We start from the raw sequence: 19,986 nt of genomic DNA on the forward strand, positions 1-19,986 counted from the left end.
ATGACCGACCCATTCAGAACCCAGCGGGCAGCAAGATGGACGGCACGGCGTCGTCCTCACGGTCCGCTCAAGCCCGCTTGCTGCTAGGTTTCCGCCAGGGGAACTACGGGAATCGGGAGTTCGCCGGGGCATTCTCGGCGGTGGCTGAGAGGCTGAGTTCAACGAGGCAGAGTTGAAGACGATCTTCAACTGCTGCCTCACTCAGCGCCTCACCCCTCTGAGAAGAGGCTGCTGGGTCCCCTAGGGTTCGCGCAATGGTCAGGTTCGTGGCCAACCGGGACGATCCCGGGGGTGGGGTTCCACGTGGGACTTCCACCTCGCGGTTGATCACCCGGAGGGCTCGACCTGACTGCCGCTGCCCGGGGGGACTGGTACCCTCCGGCTTGAGCTCCACGGTCCCCGTTCACTCTGGTGGCGCCGGTAGCGAGCGGGGAGGGAGGGATCCGGGGATGACGTCGGCTGATTCCTCCGCTGCGGAACTCCCTCCGGTCCCCACGGATTCGCCAAGGTCGGCTATGGATCCGGTGGTGGGAGAAGGAGGGAGAGGCGCAGCGGAGGAGCGTCCACGCCGGTGCAGCCGGCATCCAGTCCGGTGCGGCCGGCATCCAGTCCGGTGATCCAGCCGGCGTCAAGCCCTGTCCAGCCGGCCTTCCAGCCGGCGTCAAGCCCTGTCCAGCCGGCCTTCCAGCCGGTCCCTGGGAGACTCCCAGGGTCAAAGACTGTTCCCCCCAGGACTCCTCCTAAGTCCCCAGGACTCAGCGCCCTCGAGCGCAGCCGGGGACTGGGACTATTCCCCACCCCCATGGACTGCCCCCTATGGGCCCTTGTTTTGCCCCACCCCCCCTCCCATGTTTGTTGTTTTTGTTGTCCCACCCCAGTCCCTTGTCTTGTTGTCCTGTCTGCCCCTTGTCTGTTCACCATGTTTGTCTGGTTTTTGTCACTGTCTCAGTCGGTCTTGTCTCGTCCGTCTACCCCTTGGTGAGCACCTGGAGGTGCTCATTAAAGGGGGGGCTTCTGTCATGGCTCTGCTTCATTTAGTTATGTTTTTCTTGGTCCTGTAGCAGAGTCATGACAAAGTCTTTGGTTATGTGTGGAGAGAAACATATTATTATTCTTTTGACAATAATATGCGTTCTTTCCAGTGTCTCGTCTCTGTTCCCGCCATCTCGTTTCCTCGTTATCTTTCCCTAAGTGTTTGATTACCCACACCTGCCCTGTGTCGTTATCCCTTGTTTGTCTTACCTATATATACCCTCTTGTTTCTTTGTCCTGTGTTCGGTCATTGTGTTTGGTGCGTGTGCTATGTGCTAGTGTTGTCAAAAATATCGATATTTCGATAAGTATCGATACTGAAGAATCTGAAACGGTTCCAATACCCATGTCCCACGTATCGATATCAGCTGCGCGTTCCCGCTCTCTTTCTCTTTTCCGACAGTGAGTTAACACACACTGCACGTGAACGCATAACAACAGAGCCCCGCCTCCTCTCACAGACTTGACTCGTTTGGGCAGTTAAAAAGTGTTAATGTTAGAAAAGATGGCCAGTCTCAGTAACACATCTGGCGTGGTGCACGCTCGTTACGCTTCCCGTGTTTACCATAGCGATCCATGTATGTGCGCTGATCAATAATTTTATCCACTCGTTTCATTCGCCCTGGTTATATGTTGTTTATGTTAGTACAGAGTCTCCGCAACAGTTCTCATGTTTAATGCACGCGTTTCTGTCTTTATGTGCGCTCATCAATGATTTCATCCACTCGTCTCGTTCGCTCCGGTTAATTGATGTTTGAAATAATGCTGGTGCGAGTAAGTCTCCGCAACAGTTCTCGCGTGTGATACACGTTTGCACTCCAGTGTTTACCATAGCGCTCTATGTATGTGCGCTGTTCAATGATTTCATCCACTCTCTCATTCGCTCGGTTAAAAGTTGTTAATGTTAGAAAATATGCGGAGTCTCTGCAACAGTTCTTGCGTTTAAGTTTGCGTTTCTGTCTATATGTGCGCTGATCAATGATTACAGTATGGGCCTATGTGAATAAAAGCCAATTTAGCCAAATAAAAATGTAGGCTATTAACTAACATTAACGAACAATGAATGAGCAATACATTTGTTAAGTATTTATTAATCTCTTTTAAATGTTAGTTAAAAAATACAACTATTTATGTAAGCTCCCCTGTTGAAAAATCCAGTATATGCTGGGTAAGGTATGTTTTGATCGATGCTGGTTTGATCTTAAACCAGCTAAGAACCATCTTAAATCAGCATATGACCATCTTAAACCAGCACATGAACAGTTTAAACCAGCACAAACCAGCAAACCAGCATCAAAACATACCAAACCAGCATAGGCTGGTTTTTTCAACAGGGTCTGGTCCATTAATACTGACAAATACAACTTTGATTTTAAATAGTAAATGTATTCGTAAAATTAACATTAGATTAACAATTAATAAATAATGTAAAAATATATACCTCATTGTCTAGTCTTGTTCAATTTAACTTCAAATAAAAATTAAAAAGGCCTATATTGCTATTGCTTATTAGGGCCTTATTGCTATGGCAGTTTATTCCCCGTGGTATCGAAAATGGTATCGAATATCGATATTTTTTTAGGTATTGAATCGAAGTTAGAAATTCCAGTATCGTGACAACTACTATGTGCTGTCTTGTTCTCGTCCAGCGTTAGTATTATTGCCTGTTCCTGTTGTATTGTGAGTCTAGTCAAGTAAGTCTTTTAGTGTTTAGTTATAGTTTGTCAAGTGTTTCTCAGTTTAGTCCAGTTTTAGTCAGTCTATGTTCTGTTTGAGTTGTTTCCTGTTTTCTTGATTTACCCCATTGTGGGTCTTTGTTTTGTGTTTATTTTCTGTTAAATAAAGCTTTCTGTTAACCCCTTCATCCCCGCTGCCTGCAACTGGGTTCTTTCACCATTTTCATGACAGTCAATGTAATGTTTAAAAACTGTGTGAGAGTAACACACATCAGTGATGGCACAACAGAGAGAAAAAAATATTATTTTATTTCTGTATGCACTAAGCTTTTAAAATTTATAACGTTGGTAACACTTAAGAATACTGTTTCTTACTTAATGGGTAACTAACAAGGAATTACTGCAGAACTGATAGGTCATTCTTCATTAATACTGCCCTCTGCGCTATTAACTACTAAGATGTATTAACTAATCAGTATGTAGTAGCATTTTATAATTGTGTTAAGTAACAGTTAACTAATCAATAACTTTTGAATTCTCTCATTTCTCCTTAAGAGTGATCTACTAATGCAGGTTCTACATAAATAACTATGAAGTAATTACTAATAAACAGTCATATACGCAATAGACCATCACAATAATCAAGCTGTGCACCTTTCTTTTTATTTACTACTACTATTACTACTGCTTTAATGGAGATACCCTAATGTTGCCATTAATTAAGTAATTCTCTCAGAATATGGTAATTCTATATGAACTATTAATGGGTTCCCCACATTTCCACTTCCACCAGTCATTGTCTTACAGGGTAATACTCAATGGTAATTTGATATATGCTGTGGAAAACAGACACACGTACGGTACTTGAAGATCATAAACTTATTTGAGGTAAGTGGCTAATTGCAGGCAAAGCAGTTGGAGCGGTAAAGTTGATTTCTGGTTACTGAAACACTCACAAAGCAAAATGTGTTGTAATGACTCTTGGGAGTGCAAGAATTCCATGAAATGCATATTGCATTTCCATAGTAGTAATAACGTTGGTTTTATAGTGCAGCTGATACTTACTAGTAATGAATTTCTCCTTCTGTTGGTGCATGTTCTTACCGTTAACAATGCTGCAATGCTTGATCTAAAGAATGAATGAATGAAAGAATTAATGAATGTGCTTCATCAGTTATTACTGTTGGAAAATGGAATTTAAAACAAACAGGTTTAAGCTCAAATTTACCAGCTCTCCAAGACAAGCTCATGCTGTATTACACACTTATGAGAAGTAACTTAAAAAAAATGTAGAACATACAAAAGAGATTTCTTTTTTTTAATAACCTACATGCTAACAGTATTTTTTTTAGATCAATTTTAATTCCAAAAATCAAATGTCCCATGTTCCTCACATTTATGTGGTACATAAGGATCACATGAAAAAGGTTTAGATTTTTATGCCACATGACTATGGTCCCCAGACTCTAACGAGAAATTGTTGTCATGCGGTTACTAAGGCCCTGTCCACACGAACAGGGGTATTTTCAAAACCGCAGCTTTTTCTATGCAGTTTAGCCATTCCTCCACCCAAAAACGCAGTACCCGGTCACTGAAACCAAACTTTTTTGAAAACTCTGGCCAGAGTGAAGATTTTTAGAAACCTCTAAATTTTGTAGCTGTTTAGCTCACCTAAAAACTGAAAATTCTCTCATCATTGACACACTAATGTTGTTCCTATCAAAACACAACCTAAAAAAAGAGAAATGTCTTAGAATACATACACAGTTTACAAGTTTAAAAAAAGAAATCTATGGACAAGCTATGCCTTTAAAATCAAGATTTAAACTTAAATGTTGCCTTTCACATGAATTTACTCCCACATAAAAGTAAAAGTCATTCCTAACAAATACTAAACAGAAGTTCAGAGCATCCAACAGGAAGTCACTTGCAATTTTTCTTCACCCTCCACGGTAAAGATAAAGGTGGATTAGGATGAAATTAATACTCACGGCTTGTGTATGGTATCCTTTCTGGAGCATGAGGGTAAAACACAAAAACAATATTAGCTATTTTACTTACTGACAGAGATATGGACTTTCAAAATTGTACTCACCAACTCATTTCCACTTATCGGCAAGTCCCAGCGATCCACAATAGATCCAAAAAACTGGACTGCAAAATTTCCCAGAGTCCAGGAGTAAGGTTCAAGTTCCTCTCGGTCTAACAAGTGTACATGACAGTGATTAATTTACTCATTCCAAATCGCCTTTAATTTTTATGCTACGTTCTTGATCATTAAACTAGCTGGTGATTGTAAAACCGGGATCACACAACGGGACTTTTGACCTGATTCTAACATTACAGAGCGTGTCAAATGCTTTAAATATCAGCCTCATATAACAACACAAAAGAAACATGTCTGTATAATAAAATACGAACCGACCTTGACCAAAAATCTTGTTATTAGCAGACTTCGTCTGTGTAACGTTAGTGCAGATGCTACAAAGTCGAAGCACGACAAGAAATGCACTATAGCAAACCAGGTACTATCCTGTAGCGTGAGCTTGACTAACGCATATAACATACACAAAAACAACACACATTAGTTAACTAGAATTAGTTACTACAATTATATACTTATATAATATCCTGTGCTAATCGCGATTAGCATGTAACAGATAGCAGTAGAAAACGGTAACTTAAAGGGTGAAAGCTATTTATTACCTTCTGCAAAGTCTTTGTCCAAATTCTTTTTTTAAGTTCTCTATTGACATTTAACAACTAAAATGTAGACAACATAATAATTTAGCCGTTAAATGTAAAACAATCCAGGTAAAAACCATTAGTGAACCGACCAAAGTATTACTGAAGACCTCCAGCGGCAGCAAATACGCCTACAGATTTGAAACGTAGAAAAGGCGCGCTTAATTGTCATTTGCCAGAGATCTGATTGACAGTCAAAACAACGAATCATGCTAATAAACAACAAGGAAAGGAAATAGTTATTTTAAAAGGAAGATTAGAAATGTATGTAAATTCAGTGTATACATCTTAAACCTGATAGATTTCCACTGGTTGTAAATCAGGTTTAAGAGAATTACATCACCTAATCCAACCCTATCCATAATCCTTCAATTTACCCATCACAGAAACATGTGCAGAACAGGTCCAAATAAAACATGTTTGCGCCAATTTTAACTAGTGAGGTCCAGGAAGATTTTGGACGTGAGAGTCCTCAGTGTTTTACAAATGTCCATGTTTTTGTACTAAATCAGATTCCGTGGAATAATCAGCATGGCAGCATGCAAGGCAGCATTGTAAGCAACCCCCAGTAAAGGATTTGGGTGGAAGCTTAACCTTTGTCCTTTTCACTTTATAAGCACTAATAGCTAACGCACTGTACATGAGCCATTCAAGTGCCATAACTAAAGTGTTGAAATGAAGGATGTTCTAATGATGCTGGACCATAGCTTTGACATACGGCCTATATACAAACTCTCTTTGCTTACATCAGTAACTGAAACTGCGGTCAAAATATTATATATTATATAGACTTCTAATGGTTTTATATCAGGCTAATGGTATATTCTATCCCCAACCCTACCCCAAACCTAACAATCACACAAACATATGCAAGACATAAGATTTAAAGAAAAAAACAAACTATGAGCCTTTTTATGTAGTGTGGACCAGTAAAATGTCCTCATTAATTGGTTGTAATGATATTTTACTGTATGTGTTACTGAGGACAATTGGGCCCTCACAAATATAGATAAACAAGAAACACAAACAAGCACGCACAAAACTTATAAATTAGACTGATATAAAATCAATAGAAGTCTAATGTAAAGTATGTAATGTCTCCAGTGGGATAGAAAAACAAACGTGTGTGTGTGTGCATGTGCTTGCGTGCGTAGGGAGGGAGAGAGTATTGTATTCTCTGTGCATGATGCATGTTTCTCTCACAACTTGTTGGCTTATGGTTAACCCTCTGTCCAGAGCAACACTCATTTCCAAACAAGCTCCCACGTTACAAATTCTATACAAGTTACAATATTTGTCTATACAGACTTTAATTTAACAGCATGTATATGGTTTTGACTGCAGTGGTTTAGCTGTTAGCAATTATTTCAGTTACTGATGTAACAGGGCCATCACTTAGCTATCAAATATTATCACAGCTGACTGGATGTCATATTGGCCTCATCTAAAAGGCTTTTAAATCTGCCCAAACATGTTTCTGTTTAAATCTACCGTTTTGCACCTTTCTGTGATGGTTTGTTTAAGTGATAGAAAATATTAACCTGATATAAAATCAAGCACTGTCCTCACTGTTATAGTTGACTAATGGGTTTGCAGTGCACATGTTACGTTAACAGAAAAACACAAACAAAAAAATACTGGAACTTATTACAGTTTATCCAGTAAACATTTTATTATTTCAGTATAATTCAGTGGTAATCAAAAGCTACACCGCAAAAAATAAAAATAAAAAGAACAACAGGTATCGAATGTGCTGCGCTGTTTTTACGCCACTGGTACTGGCTCAATACACGTGCTACGCATTTTCTGCTGGGAGAGCGGCAAAGTGTGCGCCGACATCCAGGGTTTACACCACTGATTCCACGCGTTTCCGTCTCTTACCGGAGAGAATACGAAGGTAAGAAACTGATTATAAATCGTCTTGCAATACTACATATAAAACCAATAACGTTATTTTACGTTATATTTTAAAATGTAAGGTTAGTTTGCTAAATATTCACCACATTTTGGCCATATGCATCACGTGTTATCGTATTAGCCTACGTTGTTTTCACGTAATAATTGTTTCCTGTATTTTTAGCTCTGGCATACAGGTAACACGTGCCTTTTTTGCTCTACAGGTGGATATTATTCCGGCGACTCGCACATCTTGCTATCAAGAAAGCAGAGCACCTTTGGTATGTACTACAATGTCATATATTATGCCAAAATTTACATGCCGCTCGTGTGGCATGTCACTGAAAAGTATTAAGGGCTATGTCGATCACCAGATTTTGCATAGGCATGAAGCAAATAGTCCGTTTTCATGTTGCTTTACAGAATGCAAACAAACGTTTATTAAATACAATGCTTTAAGAGCACATGTCTATCGTTCCCACAACAGACCTGTTTCACAACTGGATGACACACAAAGGCCATTTGTATGTGATGATGTTAACTGTAAAAAGCAATGCATAGATTTTAGAGATCTTCTTACACACCTCAAGTTACACTTGAGTAAGCATGAGTTAGTACATTGCCCGTTTAGCAATTGTAACAAGGCATTTAAAGTCAAGTCATCATTTACAGCCCATGTTTCAAGAGTACATAAACATGAAACTCATGTGAATCCTAGCGGTACTGAGCCTGCTGTGTCTTCTGAAATTGAACCAAATGAAACTGAAATGGACAGTCAGTCAATGGTTACAGAAAATGTTGACATGAGGTCTTTGTACATGAGAAATCTGTGCCTTTTTTACATGCAGCTACAGGCAAAGTATCTTGTTCCATCATCAACAATTCAAATTATTTCTGAAGAGATAAATGGTTTGCATGACATTTGTCATCAATACACAAAAGAGAAGATTAAAGAGGCCCTTAAAGCAAACACTAACATTTCAGATACTGAGATTGATTCTGTTTTTAAGAGTCTTCAGGAAACTGATTTGCATGCTGCATGTAGCCCTCAACTCCTCAGTGAATATACTAGATGCCAGTATTTTCAGAGGAATTTTGCATATGTGCCCCCACAAAAAGTGTACTTGGGCACTAATGAACATAGAAGAGACTGCTATGCACAATACGTCCCCCTGCATGACACTTTAAGAGATATTCTTAAAGATCCTGTTGTGTGGCAAGAGTGTGCCAGGTCTCAGAATCGTCTTGCAACTGATAACACCTTAAGTGATATATGTGATGGCTCAGTCTTCAAATCCAATGAGCTATTTCTGCAAGCAGGTCGCACAATCTTAAAACTGATCTTGTATCAGGACGGTTTTGAAGTTGTCAACCCACTTGGGTCAGCCAAAAAAAAACACAAGCTTGTTGGAGTATACTTTACCCTTGCTGACTTGGAGCCTTTCCATCGTTCCAGTATTGACAATTTGCAGTTAGTACTGTTGTGCAAAGAGACAGACTTCAAATCCTTTGGTCCAGATGCAGTGTTTTCTAGATTGTTGTCAGACCTGAGACAGCTTGAAGACCAGGGAATTGTGACCACCTCTGGTCATGTGGTTCAAGCAACACTAATATCTATTGTAGGTGACAATTTGGGGTCACACTGCATTGGTGGCTACACACAGAATTTCAGCACTTCTAAGTACTTCTGCAGGTACTGTAAGGCAGAAAGAGACCAGCTTGAGAATGTGAGTCAGCAATTTCCTGTTCGAACAGTCAATACCTACAAAGAAGCAGTGCAGTTACTGCAGCAGAGTGATGTGGTTGATGTCAAAGGAATACGTAGTGACTCAGTCTTTAACAATCTGAAATATTTCCATGTATGTCAGCCAGGCCTTCCTCCATGCATAGGGCATGACTTGTTTGAGGGTGTTATAACTTATGACTTAGCCATTTACCTGCGCTACTTTATAAAGGTTAAACATTGGTTCACATACTCTCAGCTGAACAGACGGATTACACAATTTACCTACAAGGACTCAGATTGTAACTCCCGTCCATGTCCTGTGAGTGAAAAAGGCAAGACACTAGGTGGCAAAGCAGCTGAGAACTGGTGTCTCCTTAGACTTCTGCCTGTCATTATTGGTGACAAAGTTGATCCTCATGACCCAGTGTGGCAACTAGTGATCACTTTGAAAGAACTTGTCGAATTAGTGTGTGCTCCCACAATCACCACTGCCCAGATTGCTTACCTCAACGTTGTTGTGGTTGAGTATCTAGAAACAAGGAAAGCAATGTTTCCCTCTGATCATTTAAAACCCAAGCACCACTATCTTCTGCATTACGCCTCACTGATCCTCAAACTGGGCCCCCTAATACGGCTATGGACAATGAGGTTTGAGAGTAAACACTCCTACTTCAAGAGGTGTGTGAGAAGGATACAAAACTTTAAAAACGTCTGCCAAACTCTTGCAAATCAGCACCAACTCCTCCAAATGACCCTCAGCTCAAAGTCCTTTTTTGCACCAGTGCTACATGCAAAAAACTCAACTCCATATCATCCTCACCTGTATAACAATGAAGTGCGTAATGCAGTTGTAGCCAGTGTGTTTACAGAACCAGATTCTGTGTCCAGTGAGGTAAGCTTTAAGGGCACCCTTTACAAAAAGGGATCTTTTCTCTGTCTAAATCGTAAGTCTGATGAATCAATTAAGTTTGGTCAGATTGAGCTTATTTTGATCAAGCCTAACAAGGAGGTAGGTTTCTTGGTGACGCCACACATTTCGGTGTATTTGGCAGAGTATGGACTGTATGAGGTCACACAAGCCCATGAGGCTATGTACTGCATTAAAGCAGAAGACTGCCTGGATTATTACCCATTGCCACTGTACAGTCTCATCAGACATAAAGTCATATCTCTTAAGCACAGTGTTGTAAATCAGGCTTGAGGTTCACAGCTATTTTGCATAATAGTTAAATTTGTGTGTACAAGTTAATGTAGAAGCTGTCAATAGAAAAAATGCAGAATATTACTGAATATAACACATTGTACTTGTGGTGTAATTCACAATCTGATTTTTACTAAACATCAACCTCATCTATTTCTCCTTGCAGCCATGAATGAATGGACAAGCAACCTAACCTCATCCCTTAGTTCTGTATTCAGCCAAGAGGATGTAGTACACCAAGTGGTGGAGGTGATTAAATACCTTGGAGTCTCTTCAGCTATGGACCTGAAGTATGTGGGGGCAGATGACTTTGCAGGAGTCCTAAAGCCAATAGAAGCAAGAAAAGTTATTGCCCACTTTAAAAGTAAGTAATTGCCATGATCAGCTAATATAGATTCAGTTTCATATGATGTATAAAGTTCTAAGCAGCATGTATGATTATTCAGAGACTTACATAATGTAATGTCGCTTACTCGTTTTACAAGATCATATCTAGTTGTGTAGCCAGGCTGTTTAAATAAAGCAGACTTTTGATGTATTGCCTGACATCAATGTCTTTGTTCTATATAAAGGGTTATCCTCAGGAATGGGAATGGTGGATGATTCCTCAAATGCTGCTACTTCAATAGAAGAGTCAAGCACTGGTGAAGATTCCTTCTTTAATGACCTTGATGATTCCGTCACCAGTGATTACTCCACACCAGAGGTCACTGCCACAAGAAGGTCCGTTTTTTACGTGCGGTCACCCAGTGTGTCAAGTCAGTCTTCGCCCAGTGTGTCAAGTCATTCTTCTCCCTGTGTGCCACGTCAGTCCTCTCAGTCTTCTTCAAGTGTGCCAAGTCAGTCTTCTCCCAATGTACAAAGTCAGTCCTCACCCAGTGTGCCAAGTGCCTTTCCTTCAGCCACAGAAAATAATAGCTGGCATTACAGCTTTGATATACCATGGAATAAGTTGACCTCAACTACAAGAAATATACTGGAAAATGAGCAGAGGCCGTCTGCAGCAGAGAGAAGGGAGATTATAAGGATTGTAGTTGCTGAGATATTAACTGCATGCAAGAAACCAGGAAGGAGGCACATTATTGAGATAGCGAGGAAAATGGTAATTCGCCACCCCAAATCCTTTCATGATGAGATTGAGGGCCAGGTTGTCGGCACTGGATATGACTCTATTGTGAAACAGTTAATGTCTCGAATCGAGAATTGCAGACGACTCCAATCTCTTGCCAATAAAAGGTGCTCTGAAAGTGGCAGCTCTGAGAATGATAAAAAAGTGCGCAAAGATGCATATGGCTGCATTAACCCTGACCCAGAGCTTCCTGCTGGTGAAACAAGAGAATTACAAAAGATAAAACAAGAAGAACTTATTCAGATGTTTAAAAACAAAGATGAAGATTCAAAGAAAATGGAACAATTAATGTTGGAGACATTTTCTTCACAGAGGAGAGACATATTGTCTGGACAAAAAGAGACAAAAGATATCATTAGGGAGTGGCCTTTTCTTTTCCATGAAACTGGAATGAAGCTTCATTTCAGGCAACTGACGGGCATTCACATTGATGACTGCTTCGAAGAGTCCGCGGCTACCAAGTTCCGAAGAATCTTCCGATACTTCCAATTTGTTCAAACTGATCCATCCAGCAGAATAGGCTCTATTCTGAGCCAAAGACTAGAAGGATGTGATGAAACTTGTGCTGCTGTTCTGATGCTTCTAGCTCATTTTAAAGAGCAGCAAGACAAGATGTTTTTTCATGTTGATGACACTGCCGTGGCAACTGATGTTGACACCACTAAGCTTCCATGGACACCCTGCATTGTGGTTTGTGGTAAGTTGTTGGTTAAATTACTTTAACACAATACAGAAGTAATGGGTCAGGAGGGGTGTACTGTATACACTGTAGAACAAATATGCTTGGAGTTTAAGAAATTGTGTAACAGAATTTGTTGCCAGTTTTAATTTATTTTACAATAATAAGAATGAAGCTAACTAAACACAGGCCCTGGCCTACCTAACCTCATTGGATACATATACCTGAGGTCAGATTTACTTGCCATTGTAATTTTACTCCGCTTGTACTGTTCACAGGGAACAACCCACTCACTGCCAAGATGTTCATGATTGCAGTGGACCAGGTCATAATTCATGATCAGCTTCCCATCTTCAAGAACGCATTCCAGATGATGTTCTGCTCATATTATCTGCACAACATTGATTATCCTGTGGAAATTGGAGCTACTTTAGAATTCCTACAGAGGTATTTATTCACTACACACACATACTACTATAGTAGGAAAAATACTTTATAATTTGTTTCTGTTGAACACAAAATAAGATATTTTGAAGAATGTAGGAAAGCAAAAAGGCACTTTTCACTACCATTGACATTTTTCCTACTATAGTAGTCAATGGGGTCCAAGAACTGTTTGGTTACAAGCATTCTTCCAAATATCTTTCTCTGTGTTCTACCAAACAAAGAAATGTATACAGATTTGGAACAACTAGAAAGTGAGTAATTTATGACATAATTTTCATTTTTGGGTGAACTGTTCGTTTAAAAGGAAGACAAAATATAATTCTATCATTAATTACCTTTGTTGTTTCAAGCCTGTAAGACAAACATGATGTTTTTTTCTCAATTTTATTTACCTTATTTCAGTGATGTAAAGAGATAGCTCACCCAAAAATAGAAATTCTGTTATCTATTCACCTTCATTTTGTTCCAAACCAAACAAGTATTTTCCATACGGTAGTCAGTGGTCTCCCAGAACGGTCTGGTTACAAACATTCTTCAAAATGTCTTCCTTTGAATTAAACATCACATTCTGCAAATAAATGTAATCAAATTGGTGTGAGTGCCTTGGCTCTTCAGTGATAAAAAAAATATTCAAACCAACTTACCTGAAAGTTTGCAGATTTTACCACATTCTCAAATTGGAACTGAGAAACAAAATAATCCACGTAGTCAAAAGCATTTTTATTAACTGTTTACAAACAGTTTAAGCTCTTATATTTTCTAGAGAATTACTTAATGCAGTCTTAGTTTAAAATTGTTAACTTTGTATTTACAAGTGTTCTCTCTATGACTTTATCTGATTAGTTAATACTGATTAGTTATGAGTCTAAATGCCTTGTGTTCTTTTTCCAACAGATGCATGTTTAAAATTAACCCTGATCAAGGGACAAAAGTCTCACGGAAGGAGAAAGGACGCCAGTACACGATGAATCCAAGAGTGCTGAGCCTAATTTCTAAAATTGCCAACTTTGAATGGACCGAATAAATGGTACGATCACTCCTTCATGAAACAATCACAATTATCAGTGAAGCAATAATTCCAATATCCTTAGTTTTGGGAGCAATAGCAAACCAAGGTGCAGATACATGTACATAAATGCATCAGTATAGATAAGTTTAGAAGTGTGTGCATGGCTGCCGAATGGACTATTTGGAGATCTGCAGTTTTGTTCCAACCCTAATTAAACACACCTACCACATTTTATCAATCTCAGTTTTTCTTTCCTTTCCTTACAGATACGTGAGCTAGAAGTTGACTGTTACCTGTTCTGCGGTGATGGAAAGACAATGCCATGAGCACCATGCAGTTTGTTTAATGTTAATCCTAACGTTCCCTTGTGTTCATTACAGGAATGTGTGTATATATATATATATAGATGTTTATTCCATGAGAGCTATATATATTGTGTATATTTTCCTGATCTTGTTTTTCTTTGGTATGTCCAGGACGTTTACCATCAAAAGATATTACTAAGAAAGCTTTTTCAATATGCCTTTTCATATTTTTGAAAGAAAAAAAGAAAACAATAAATTGTTTACTTTACTATAATTTGTGTAATTCTTTATTCTGACATTATTGACACTTTTATAGTCACCCCACACACATGGAAAACAATGTTGCTGCTCTAATGGATTTAAAGCTTTTTATTCTTGCTTGACTAAATACTGTTAGGACTATTGAAATTCATTGTTTTCCTTACTTTGGCTACTTTTGTCAGGTGTTTTAGCAAAAGCTTTTACTTACTGTGACATCACTTATTATGTGTGTGGCCAGAGGCATAATAAACTTCAAAATCTCAATCAGAATAGCAAAACATTATATTTTCAAGGTTTGTATTTAATTTAATTTATAAATCTAGAATTAAAGTTTAAATGTAAAAATACACATAAATATAAAACTAAAAAAATTCTTTAAAATTACAAAGAAAAATGTTAAATTGTTAGTATGATCACTTACATTTAATATAATGAACTATATATTCATTTACAGATTTCTATTGTAAATTTACATGAATTTGTGTGTAACCCAAGAAAACGGAAATAATACTGTATAAATAACACAGTTTTTTCATGTATAAAAAAGTAGAATTACCATATTTTGTTATTAATGACATAACACTTAAAATAACTGTCAAGCTGTTAATTTACAGATATTGTTTGTAATTTTACAGAGTTTTAATTATAATTTAAAATGATGGTAAACTATTGTAAAAAATTTAGAGTAGTTGACCGTAAAAATAGGATTTTTTTTTACAGTGTAGGTTAAAGGCAATGATTGTCAAGCTGACATTTTTAGCATAACTGTACCATATCACCTTATAAATACCAACAAAATTGCATGTTGAGTGTTTCATTTGCATTTAAGATGGAAACATGAAAAAAACAATCATTTGCCAAAAACAATTCGAAACGCAAAGCTACCATAATACTTTGCCTTTTCTTTTCAGTATTATACACTTCTCCTGACTATTTTTGGCACAACATCACACACAAACTTTTTGTATTCAGCCGCACTGTTCTTCTGGGGAGCTGTTGGTGGTACACAGAGACCTTGCTTTCCCCTCAGTTGATAATACTGGACATTTATCATGCTTTGACACTAAGACTGAGGGGACAACCGTAGTGCATTATGACTATGACGCCGGCCTCATATTTCAATTCAAACCCTACCAGCCTCACAAAGATGTACTGAATCAGTGCTACCAAAGAGGTATGATTCCAACGGCCAAGATCTATCCTCCAGGCATTTCATGTAGATGTAGTTATTTATCAGGTAGATGAGATTTTTATGTTAATAAATGATTATATCACCCAGTCTAAAATATAAATGATAATTGAAGTTGAAGTTGAGAGAGACGAGTGAGTCTCAGACTGATTTTCCTAATTTAATACAACTTGTTTTATTACTAATTATATTATCAGCCTGACAATATGAATAAAATGTGTATTTTATCATTTCTCAGTATGTTTGCTTTATTGGCAGTATTCACTTCAGCTGCCATGAAATAAAACCTGATGGTCTATGTTATCCTAGTGTTTTATTCATTTCACATCACAATGTTATTGGGTTTTTTTAATATTTAAGATGGTTATAATATCTCTGAGCTTTGTTTTTAGGTTCAAATGAGTTTTTGAATCTCAGATTTCCAATGTGTTCTTCGACTTTTGAACCCCGTTGTATACAGAGTCCACTTTGATATATTATTCTCGTTCCCTTTGCGGGATTGAGATATATTTATTTTTCCTCAGGTCACAGAGCTGAGGTCACGTGTTCATCTGGTACATGCCCACTATAGAGCATGTGTCATGTAAAAGCCACAGCGGGTTGGTTACGATAAGCTCTGACATTTTCTCTCTGTTGTTTTTCAAACATGCTGTGCGGAGGACAGAAAACTATTCTCTATGTAACCCCTCTTTTGATTTATGTGAGGAAGATGAAGTTAAATCGTGTTGCAGGTGCACTGTGCCATAAAGGTGGAATATTGAGCCGCACCCGATAATATTTATACTTCGAGGTCTGTTTGAAGTGTGCGAAGCGATGATAAAAGAAGTGCGCAGACCGCCTTGTGAATAATTGATTAACATAGCAAGTTTCAAAGCCTTCCTTCATCTGAATTACGGCACAGACAATGCGAATATATTTGACATTCATTTTGTTTGTTTCCCAGGAGGGAGGAAGACATTTTTAATGATCTTTTAGCTTTGACATTCAGTGTTCACAGAAAGCAAACAAGATTTGCCCCACAACACGGTTGTGCTTTTAAGATGCATCCTCCGGGCAGTGATTGATGTAACTTCTTTATGAAGTGAGCATATGTTACGTACAACCAATCCATGATGGACTTCCAATGACAGCATGGCTGGAAAAAAGCGGCCTCCGAGTAAAACTGAATTAGCAAAACAAATGAACATCCTGTTTGCCAGACAGTTTACTGTCCCAAAAAGTCGAGCCGTCCTGAGATTGAGTCGTATATCATGACCCGAGGCCCGTGACCTCTGAATGACAGCTATAAGGGCGAGCGTAAATTCAGAAAGCTGTTATATGTCAGGGAAGGGTTGTCTATTTAATTTGCACAGAGTCGTGTTGTGGCATTGGCATTTATCAACGTGACAGATGTCAGTCATGCGACCGGTCAATTGGATAAGCTTTGCATCCCTTGCATGGGAAATATACAAAAACAGTCCTACGGCAAAGACGGCGGAGGCTGAAAACGATAAAATGCATTTGAAAAGTTATTTTCCTAATAGTACACGTCATTATAGCACAAATATTGTATTATTATAACAGTGATTTTGTTTGTGCGTGTGATTGTGAGTGATGTCTTTCAAAATAAGAGTGCAATGGGAATTGCACACAAGTCACTTGAGCTTCATTATACCATCATTTGTTATGCCCCTTATTTATTTTCCATATTGCATGAAAGCAGAAGTGGCAGATCTGCAGTTGGTGATTGGTTGCATGTCAACCAATTTTAGGGATGCTGTTACGTAGATGATAAATGAGTTTTGGGTAATTGAAGGAATTGATTATAGAGACGCTACATTCTGGTCATGATTAAACAGGTCAAAGAAAGCAGAATTTGATTCTGAATGTTCTTGATTGATTTGTTAGTAACAGCAAACTGAGCATATATAGCATTATGAGGGGTCACTGAAGGTCAAGGGGAAGGTTGGGGTGTAATTTCTTGTTGTTTGACAGGTCATTTCGTCTGATTTGATTTGATTCGTAGAAAATGCCCATACTGATAAATATATACTTTGAATGCACTTTGTATGTTGCTCTGTATCAATGCATTTACCAAATTCATGGCGGTAGCATTGACAGGGTCATAGGTTCAATTCCCAGGGAAGATATATGTTGATGAAAAAATGATCTTTTGCCTCGAATGTGTTGTGAAAGACTATATTAGAGTCCACCTTAGGGCTGTCACGAAATCAGCTTTTTACAGTTATCGTAGCAAAAGGATATGGTAACAGTACAATCACAATATATATTGATGTATCTATAAAAATGAACAACAAATTAGTTAAATTCGTCTTTTAGTTTATTTTCGGGTTATTTCTTTCTTCGGCCAACACATCACACAGTGGGAATTAGAGTTAGAGATTTTAACCATTCAGTTGCATTGGTTTTGTGTCCATATAATAGAAGTCAATGGGTAGCGCTGTAAATGTATTATTGTTAATCAGCTACCATAAAATATTATAAAATATAAAAATATTGAAAGTGATCCCAACTATATTGTTCCTCTATAGCTTTATAGTAATAGTTGTGGTGACTCTGCTATTCTCTTAACTGTGAAACTATTTTTGAAACTTTATTATTGTGGATATTTCTTCCTTGGAGTGAACAGGCCCAAGTCTCCGTTAAAGGGACAAATGAAAATGCTTAAATTACAAGCGGCAACCTTCCGGTCTCTCTCGTGAAGCCAACACAGAAGTGACTTAAACTGCAATTCATCGACTGGCCGCTAGAGATTGGCACCAAAAGAGAGCAGAATCTCATTGAGCCCCAAGTTAAAATGCCCAACTTTACAGCAGAAAAAACATGTTTACAGCCTGATACAAAAAATCTTTTTGGTCTATATTTGTAGCTAATTTTACCCTTCATGACAACTGTGAGGAGGGTGAATGTTTTTATAACTCGCCCGTTTAACTTATATTAAAGGCGGGGTAACCGATTTCCAAATTACGCTTTAGACAACTGAGTTGGGCCGAGTACCAAAACAACCTTGTAGCCAATCAGCAGTAAGGTGCACAGGACGGACATTAGCCGAGCCGAGCGCTGACGAAAGCGAAAGATGGGGTATGGGTGTGATTTTTTGGTGATTTGAACATCAACAACGGCTAAGAGAAATCGGACACCCTGCCTTTAAGCCTTAAAATTCAGTGAATTAGGTGCGTGGCCACTTGAGTGACAAGTGTTCAGCAAATCAGGCGCCTCGGCTCCAACCACGTCCCGCATCTTTGCCCATTTTCGATAATCCGGGAGTGACACGCTGCTAAAATGGCGACGACTGGCTCCACCCGCTTTAAGCTCATCAGAAACCTATGGGTGACGTCACGGACATCATTTTATACAGTCTATGATAAATAACCATCTCTAGTTGTTCCAAGCCTGTATACATTTCTTGTTTTGTTGAACACTGAGAACGATATTTGGAGAATGTTTGTAACCAAACATTCTTGGACNTTTACAATAATAAGAATGAAGCTAACTAAACACAGGCCCTGGCCTACCTAACCTCATTGGATACATATACCTGAGGTCAGATTTACTTGCCATTGTAATTTTACTCCGCTTGTACTGTTCACAGGGAACAACCCACTCACTGCCAAGATGTTCATGATTGCAGTGGACCAGGTCATAATTCATGATCAGCTTCCCATCTTCAAGAACGCATTCCAGATGATGTTCTGCTCATATTATCTGCACAACATTGATTATCCTGTGGAAATTGGAGCTACTTTAGAATTCCTACAGAGGTATTTATTCACTACACACACATACTTCTATAGTAGGAAAAATATTTTATAATTTGTTTCTGTTGAACACAAAATAAGATATTTTGAAGAATGTAGGAAAGCAAAAAGGCACTTTTCACTACCATTGACATTTTTCCTACTATAGTAGTCAATGGGGTCCAAGAACTGTTTGGTTACAAGCATTCTTCCAAATATCTTTCTCTGTGTTCTACCAAACAAAGAAATGTATACAGATTTGGAACAACTAGAAAGTGAGTAATTTATGACATAATTTTCATTTTTGGGTGAACTGTTCGTTTAAAAGGAAGACAAAATATAATTCTATCATTAATTACCTTTGTTGTTTCAAGCCTGTAAGACTTTCATTTTTCTTCTGAACACAAAATATATTTTTAATGAACTCTGAGAAACATGATGTTTTTTTCTCAATTTTATTTACCTTATTTCAGTGATGTAAAGAGATAGCTCACCCAAAAATAGAAATTCTGTTATCTATTCACCTTCATTTTGTTCCAAACCAAACAAGTATTTTCCATACGGTAGTCAGTGGTCTCCCAGAACGGTCTGGTTACAAACATTCTTCAAAATGTCTTCCTTTGAATTAAACATCACATTCTGCAAATAAATGTAATCAAATTGGTGTGAGTGCCTTGGCTCTTCAGTGATAAAAAAAATATTCAAACCAACTTACCTGAAAGTTTGCAGATTTTACCACATTCTCAAATTGGAACTGAGAAACAAAATAATCCACGTAGTCAAGAGCATTTTTATTGACTGTTTACAAACAGTTTAAGCTCTTATATTTTCTAGAGAATTACTTAATGCAGTCTTAGTTTAAAATTGTTAACTTTGTATTTACAAGTGTTCTCTCTATGACTTTATCTGATTAGTTAATACTGATTAGTTATGAGTCTAAATGCCTTGTGTTCT

The 19,986-nt window shown here is 38.3% G+C and overlaps 2 protein-coding genes across 2 annotated transcripts in view; both read left to right on the forward strand.

The window, feature by feature from the left end:
- Window positions 1–19,986, forward strand: part of tmem132e (transmembrane protein 132E) — a 300,639-nt gene that overhangs the window by 160,492 nt on the left and 120,161 nt on the right. The gene's annotated exons all lie outside the window — the stretch shown is intronic.
- Window positions 10,315–14,023, forward strand: LOC130567342 (uncharacterized). The gene is made up of 5 exons (XM_057355364.1): window positions 10,315–10,640; window positions 10,849–12,102; window positions 12,363–12,531; window positions 13,426–13,558; window positions 13,807–14,023. Exons 1-4 carry the CDS (start codon window positions 10,445–10,447, stop codon window positions 13,553–13,555), a joined length of 1,749 nt encoding a protein of 582 aa, XP_057211347.1. The 5' UTR covers window positions 10,315–10,444; the 3' UTR covers window positions 13,556–13,558; window positions 13,807–14,023.

The sequence above is a fragment of the Triplophysa rosa genome, linkage group LG2 (assembly GCF_024868665.1).
Source record: "Triplophysa rosa linkage group LG2, Trosa_1v2, whole genome shotgun sequence".
Lineage (NCBI taxonomy): Eukaryota > Metazoa > Chordata > Actinopteri > Cypriniformes > Nemacheilidae > Triplophysa > Triplophysa rosa.

Coding starts and splice junctions, on each gene's coding strand:
- LOC130567342 (XM_057355364.1), top strand. CDS start 10,445: ATGAATGAATGGACAAGCAACCTAACCTCATCCCTTAGTTCTGTATTC. Junction 10,641..10,848: donor AGTTATTGCCCACTTTAAAA/GTAAGTAATTGC, acceptor TTCTATATAAAG/GGTTATCCTCAGGAATGGGA. Junction 12,103..12,362: donor ACCCTGCATTGTGGTTTGTG/GTAAGTTGTTGG, acceptor TACTGTTCACAG/GGAACAACCCACTCACTGCC.